At 30.1% G+C, this 7,955-nt stretch overlaps 1 protein-coding gene across 1 annotated transcript in view; it reads left to right on the top strand.

Annotated features, from left to right (window-relative positions):
* Positions 1–7,333, top strand: part of LOC108573967 (ras GTPase-activating protein 3) — an 8,189-nt gene extending 856 nt beyond the window's left edge. Inside the window, exons 2-15 of the mRNA XM_017936461.1 lie at positions 174–294; positions 392–661; positions 872–1,028; positions 1,139–1,326; positions 1,509–1,844; positions 1,920–2,121; positions 2,202–2,420; positions 2,503–2,627; positions 2,709–2,840; positions 5,704–5,745; positions 5,816–5,922; positions 6,017–6,260; positions 6,324–6,665; positions 6,790–7,333. Of these exons, the coding sequence (XP_017791950.1) occupies positions 174–294; positions 392–661; positions 872–1,028; positions 1,139–1,326; positions 1,509–1,844; positions 1,920–2,121; positions 2,202–2,420; positions 2,503–2,627; positions 2,709–2,840; positions 5,704–5,745; positions 5,816–5,922; positions 6,017–6,260; positions 6,324–6,665; positions 6,790–7,333 (3,029 nt within the window). The remainder of the gene's footprint in view (positions 1–173; positions 295–391; positions 662–871; positions 1,029–1,138; positions 1,327–1,508; positions 1,845–1,919; positions 2,122–2,201; positions 2,421–2,502; positions 2,628–2,708; positions 2,841–5,703; positions 5,746–5,815; positions 5,923–6,016; positions 6,261–6,323; positions 6,666–6,789) is intronic.
* The last annotated feature ends 622 nt before the right edge of the window (positions 7,334–7,955 follow it).

Below are 7,955 nucleotides of genomic sequence, written 5' to 3'. Positions count from 1 at the left end.
TCCTCTAATTGTTAATTGAAATAATTTTGTAAAAATTGTTAGTTTGTATTTTTCCTTTTAGTGAAAAGAGAAAATCCCATATTATCTTTAAGAAATTGCTAGTTGTATTGATTTATATATAACAAAATTTTCTTTTTGCAAATCATAAGAAACATTTAATAAATTACATTTAGGCGAGGTGAAAAATCTACAGAGCAGAAGTCATGGATCTCCTGGCGCAAGAGATGTATATTGTGTATTATCCCTTGATCAAGAAGAAATATTTAGAACAACAACAATGGAAAGAACTCTCAAGTAAATATTACTTTTTTAATTATAACTTTTGTTATAAACTGTCACATTTCCTTTAAAATTTTTAAGGAAACATTCACATAAAGCTTTTTTAATACAGTCCATTTTTTGGAGAAGAATTCCAATTTGAGGTACCTAGGAAATTTCGTTATCTTGGCATTTATGTTTATGATCGGGATAGACATTTAAGGCAAGATAAAATTTTGGGCAAGGTAGCAATAAAGAGAGAAGATTTAGCAACATATCACAATAAGGAACATTGGTTTCCCTTGAGACCAGTTGATGCTGACTCTGAAGTTCAAGGTAAAGCGCATCTAGAACTTGCTCTTCAACCTCAAATTGGCCATGTTCCAACTAAACTTACAGTAAGGTAAATCAATTTGTAACTATTAATTATTTGTAAATAATTATTGACAACAAGTTAATTATCAAGCAACTAAGTCCCATAGATATACTTTTACTTCTATTCCATATATAATACTATACTGTTATTTAATATTTGAAATGAAACAAGTTATTTTTTAATTCTACATAGAGAAAGTAATTTTAATCAATACAATAATTGTGATTATTTTTGTAGGGTAATAGAATGTAGTGAATTAACTATTAAAAATGGTGGCTGTGATCCATTTGCAACTATTACAGTCATCTATAGTAATGGTAAACAAGTATTAAAACGAACAAAAATTAAAAAAAAAACAGTATCTCCATATTTTAATGAAACATTTATCTTTGAGGTAAAACTAAGTACATTATTTTATATAATATTTATATACATCATTATAGTTACGCTGCCTGTATAGAACTGAATCATTTAGATTACATTTTCTGTAAATTTTATCCATAGCCAGAAATAACAGAATCCAAAGAAAAGGATATTTCCCATTATCCTCTTGAACATGGAGAAGTAGGTGAAGTAGTTGTAGGTTTATGGCATGCATCTCCTGGTATGGGAGAACAACCAGCTTTTCTTGGTGAAGTTAGAGTTACTTTAAGAGGCCTACAAAAACAACCAACTAGTACAACAACTGCATGGTACTTCCTACATTTATTATTAGAAAAACTACTCTTGTTACTATTTTTTCCATGTCAAGTTAAAAAATTTTACAACACTATAATATTGAAAGAAATCATACTTACTATTGTTATTATTAAAATTTACAATTGCAAATATTCATAGACATTTGCAGTTTTCATTTTGTGTTCTTTATTAATAGGTATTTTTTACAACCTAGAGCAGTAAAACATCGTCCAAATAAAATTTCAAACAGTTCTACGTCACCTGGTACACTTCCAGGTTTAGGATCTTTACGATTAAAAATACATTATACTACAGATCATGTTTTTCCATCTGCAATGTATGATAGACTTAGGAATTTATTGTTACAAAGTGTCAATATTCAACCAATAACATCTTCTGCTGTTTATATTTTGGGAGAAATTGTGGCAAGCAAAATGGAAGCTGCTCAACCATTAGTTAGAGTATTAGTACACTATGGACAATTGGTTTCTGTAATGCAAGCTTTAGCTAGTCATGAAATTTCTAAATTAACGTGAGTAAATAAATTATATGCAGTTTTGTGTTAAATAAAATAGTTTATAAAAATATTATGTGATTTTTAATCAAGTGATCCAACAACAATATTTCGTGGTAATACATTAGTGAGTAAAATGATGGATGAAGGTATGAGATTAGCTGGTCTTCACTATTTACACAATACACTTAGACCAGCTATGGAGCAGGTTTTTTTAGAAAAAAAACCATGTGAAATAGATCCAACAAGAGTAAAGGATGCAAATACTATTCAAACTAATTTAACAAATTTAAAGGTATGTAAAGTTTAAATTCAAATTTTCTTATAATTAAAACATTATTATGTTGAATTGCATACAATTGTATAATTTAATAGGAGTATGTTGAGAGAGTATTTAGTGCTATTACAACATCTGGTGTGCGATGTCCGCCTTTAATGTGTGAAATGTTCTGGTGTTTAAGAGAATTAGCAGCAACACATTTTCCAAAAAACAAAGAAGTAAGATATTCGGTCATCAGTGGATTTATTTTTTTACGATTCTTTGCACCTGCAATATTGGGTCCAAGATTATTTGATATCACCACAGAACAAATTGTAAGATAATCCTTAAAATTTAAAAAGGAACAGTGACAATGGTTTATAATGAAATTAGAATATATTGTTATTTATATTTTAGGATTCTCAAACTAATAGAACATTAACATTAATTTCTAAAACAATACAGAGTCTGGGGAACTTAGTAAGTTGCAGAGGTGGTGCAGGCAGTGTTTGTAAAGAAGAATACATGGAATGTGTGTACAGGTATAAAGAGATAGACATTGTTTTGAATTTTATTTTATAAACAAACAGATTTCATATATTATTTATAGATTATCTTTTCAGAGAATTTTACACAGAAAAACACATACAAGCAGTTAAACAATTTTTGGAATTAATATCAACTAGTAGTAACAGTGCTATTGCAAAACAACGAACAAGTACTCAACAAGAACAGCCAATTGTACTAAAAGAGGGGTATGTCTCCTAATTATTACTATTAACATGTTAGATCAATATATTTTTCTATCTTTTATGTTTACTTTTTCATTTCATATTTAAGAAATAAAAATTTGAAAGTCCAATAATAACTATATCTAACAAAAAGTACACATGTCCTGGCGGAAATTAATTTGGATAAGACTTTTCCTAATAGTATTATTTATTCATATTGTTATGATAAAAGTCTTCTGCAATTTGCAGAAATTGAACCTCAAAGTTGAAGGCATTCCATAATAAACATATTGGATTAAGGCTTCATCGAAACTGTCGATGCCGTTACGGTAAGGTAACTGAATTTTGCGTTGACGTTCGAAGCTTGATTCCTGTTGCTAGTAGTTTTTTCTTTTCTTTTCTTTTTTTTTTTTTCAAGAAAAAGTGTTAGGTTATGCAGGATGTCTTCGAGCTGGTGGTACAACCTGAAAAGAGATGAATCTACATGAGAAAATAAATCGGAAATGTAGAGTAACATTTTTTCATACGAAACTTCGTTTCCGAATAAATCGATGTTGATGATTCGTCATTATACAGGATTTTCCATAACTGGTGGTATAACCATGAAGAGGATAATTCTACATACAAAAAATAAATCGAAAATATAGAATAAATTTTTTTCATTAAAAACTCAGTTTTTGAGAAAATTTAATTTAAATATTCGTGGAGTGCGCGTGCATTTAACTGTCTCTCAGTCTTATGTTTGTACTAATAAGCGATGCCAATGCATGATAAATACTGATAAAACATTTATTAACGATTTCTTTAATTTAAATTTACATTACTGAATGTATTGTTGCAAGTGACGTCCTTGTTAACATATTCAAATGTTTGCTCTTTGAATCAAAGGATCGTAGATTGATGATACGGTATTTTGACGATTTAATTGTTTGAAAGCCTCTATGATTCAGTCTTTTAGCTGTAGAAGATAATGTAAATCTAATTTCTTTGCGAAAGATGACATTATCGCTGTTTATCAACATAAAAATATAAACGAAAGCAATAGTTTGTAGAAAATCTTTAAGTTTAGTTTTATCGAAAACTAAGTCTTTTATGAGAAAGTTTTATTGTATATTTTTATTTCACTTTACATGTAGAATCACACCTTTGCAATTATATCACTAGTTATGGAACACCTAGTATGTATAGTGTGAGTTACGTAAACTGTTTCCAGTGAATACCCTTAGCTAAAGTGATATATCGTAAAACTGTTTGTTGGGACTTCTATAGTAACAGGGGGCATATATTTGTGGCGTGTGAAATGTTTTGTCACCTTCATTTCTGTAACACGTTCGCTACCGCCGTTAAAGCATTGTCGACATAAAATGACTTGCACCGTGCGCCATCGTCGATAGTGCATCGATTAGTCACTGCCGCGACATCAAAAGACGATACTGCCCCTATGTGATCGACAATTACCGCGTCGAAAAGTTTCATGAAAATCACGTGTTTGGCTGAGAGTAGGAATTAGTGACAAATGGCACGCCCCTCACGATTTTCTGATGGCAGCGAACATGTTAAATGGAATGCTATATTTTTGACTTCGTGGTCATTTCGGAAATGTGAAGACGAATAAAATAATGTTATAATGTGACCTTCAGACGACATTAACCAGCCAAACCTTTTTCTTACTGACAGACTCGGTTTACTAATGGTTTACTGTTACTGTTGCTACTCACTAAGCATTCAACTAAACTAATGGAGGACAGTTTCTTACATGTATATCTCAAAATATGACTGCAATATGACAGTGCTCCACCCACGTTATACATATTGTGTACGACAAATAATGAATGAATAATTTCCGCAAAAACGGGTATAACGCGTAGGTTTAGTTCCCTGGTTAGCACCGCTGTCCGATCTGACGCCTTTAGATTTCTTTCACAGAAGTTTATTAAAGAACAATTAATGAATAGTACAACAACAACAAAAGAAAATATGAAGGACACAATTCTACAAGTTTGTACAGAAATTACACCTCAGATGTTCACTTCAACAATCTCTTCAAGCCAGAATACATAAATGTTTGCAAGTAGATTGAAAACATTTTGAACATCTATCGTAACATTTTCATAGTGTTAAATACTTGATGAGTAACAACAGTAATAGATACCGTTAATAAACCGAGTCCGTCAGTAAAAAAAGTTTCGCTAGCAAGATCATTTGAAGGTCACATTATAATATATTATTGTACATTCGTCTTCAGATTCCCTAAATGGCCACGTGGTCAAAAAAATATATCATTTAAAAAAATGAAGGTGGTCTTGAAAACTCCAAATTTACCCAATCTAGAAATATTTCTCATACTATAAAAATTGTGCCTCTGTTACCATAGAAGTATCAACGAAGAGTTTTACGATATATCACTTTAGTTAAGAGATTCACTTGGAACAGTTTAAGTGACTCATCCTATATATAAAACAAAAGTTAGTAACAATCAATTAAATACTTATTATTAATGTGACGTATTATTAGAACACATATTTGGATGTTATCAGACAGATAAAAACTACATTTTAAAAAAACTACTAGCAACGAAAATCGAACCCGGGTCGTCTACATCGAAATCAATTACCTTACTGTCATGGCATCAACGATTACGTCAAAGTCTTAATCGGATATACTTATTATGCCTTCAACTTTGAGACTTAATTTTTCAACGATATTTACACTTTATTCTACCGCAACAATATTTGTAGGTATTACTATCGTTAGAAAAAGTCTCAACCAAATCAGATTTCTTCAGAACGTGCGTGCCCCTTATAAAATCTAATAATACATAGTCCATACATTATTTAAATCTTTATTTATAAATGTAATTATTGTTAATAAGAAGTATTTTTAATAGAATATATTTTCTCTTCATGCATACTGCTGATTGTAATAAGAGGTTTGTAATAATATCTTAATATAAAATTTCTGCATTGTACAGATTTGTAATTACTGATATTTAATTACAGAGTAATGATTAAAAGGGCACAAGGTAGGAAACGGTTTGGTCGAAAGAATTTTAAGCAAAGGTACTTTAGGCTTACCACACAGGATCTAACTTACTCTAAAACAAAAGGTGAATAAATGTATCATAAAGATAATGTATTAATATAAGGAATATTGTGTAATTATATAAAAATAAGAGTTACATTTGATAATATACTTCACAGGCAAAGAACCATTATGTACAATACCACTTGAAGAAATCTTAGCTGTTGAAAAGCTTCAAGAAGATTCTTTTAAAATGAAAAATATGTTTCAAATTATTCAATCCCAAAGAGCATTATATGTTCAAGCTGGAAATTGTGTAGAAGAAAAAGAATGGATTGATATTCTAACAAAAATTTGTCGTACAAATAGTAATCGATTAGAAAAATACCACCCAAGTGCATATATCAATGGTTATTGGCTTTGGTACGTTGTGTGATATCATTTTAATCAATACATTTTTCAATCATTAATAAATATTGCTTATAGTTGCAAAGCAATAGCAGAAATTGCTCCAGGATGTAGTGAGGTATCACCAGGTGTAGAAGCTGGACTACGTATGGTTCTAGATCCAGATCGAGATTTGCAACGAATACATTCTTTAATATTTACAAATATGCCGCGACTTGAAACTTTGATGAGTGCGTGTGAGTGTCAAGCTGTTTACGGGGCTAATGACATGTGTATTATACCAGGTGGTGGATCTCCTATAGAAGATGTGCCCTCTTGTTTTAAAACTTTAACTGCATTGAGAGAAGCTGCATATGCTTTGCAGCATGAGCATAGAGCCTACCTTAGAAGATTAGCACGTGACACTAAATATGGAAGCAAGTAAGTTTATTCCAACAAATTGATTTTACATGAGCTGTTTTCTAATTACAATTGTATGATTATGTTTGAATTGATTTGTGTAACTAGTACATAATATATAATTACAAAATCATTACTACTTTAGGCAAGCTCCAATTGGTGATGACAATTACCTCCATTTAGCTGCTAGAGTTGGATTTGAAAGTCAGTTAACAAAACGTGCTTACGAAGTAGACAATTTAAATCAGCATTATGTCGAAACAGATCATTGTTATAATAGTGGGTTTTCCAGACGTATAGAGGATCAACGATCATATAATGAAACATTTAGAAAATGTTTAGATTCTGATTCCATACGTAGGTATGAGAACGAAAGCAATTTACTACGACGATATGAAAATAATACTGATACTATTAGAAGTTTTCAGAATGATCTCAAAACATTTGGTCACAGTTTAAATAATACCTTCAGAACAGGTAATTCTGAAGAAAATGCAAATTTAGAAAATCATAGAAGTTTGGGTAGTACCAGTTTACTAGTAACACATGAAATTAATATGTCTGATACATTACCGAGAAAGTTCAACAGCTATGACCATACCAAAATATTGAACGAATGCACAGTAACAAAGTTCAGGGATGACAAACCAGATATATCTTGTAATTCTTTGAATAATCATACTAATTAATTCGTTTAAACTTCGAAGATAAAAATATGTTCCTATACAGTTCTCCAAGACATTTTTTCAAATGTTCACATTACCCATATTAAGAGTAAATTGTAGCCTTTATATTCATTTCAACTATACAAAGCTACATTTCTTATAGTTATATACAGTATATATGGTTTAAGTGTACATATTGGATAACTTTTAAGCTATTAAGAGCACAAAAAATCGTCTACATGACAAAATATTTATTTTAAAAAAAGTGAAATATGAAGAATTAAGATTTTGCATAGTGTAATTCTTAAATGGAATCTTAAATTTGTATTGCTGTTTCATTATGTATAGGATGAGTCATGATTAAATTTCAAATTACTGGTCGTATTGATGATATATTATAGTATGTACAGAGTGATCTTAGTAACTGGGCTCCTATAGCACTATTTTTTCATAAGTTTATTGGTGCGCTCTTTCAATGAAATAATACTGTTTTTTTTATTTTCTATTGGAAAAATATTAAAGTACTTATTAAAACTATTAGAATAAGAAATTCGTTAATTTTGAGTACTCTGTTTCATAGTATTAATGCACTGTAATAGTGTACATCTGAATACATTGATCCATTGAAATAATTATGTGACTATAA

The sequence above is a fragment of the Habropoda laboriosa genome, unplaced genomic scaffold (genome assembly GCF_001263275.1).
Source record: "Habropoda laboriosa isolate 0110345459 unplaced genomic scaffold, ASM126327v1 scaffold181, whole genome shotgun sequence".
Classification (NCBI taxonomy): domain Eukaryota; kingdom Metazoa; phylum Arthropoda; class Insecta; order Hymenoptera; family Apidae; genus Habropoda; species Habropoda laboriosa.
The sequence above is the reverse complement of the archived record's forward strand: the minus strand, read 5'-3'. Positions and strand labels throughout refer to the sequence as shown.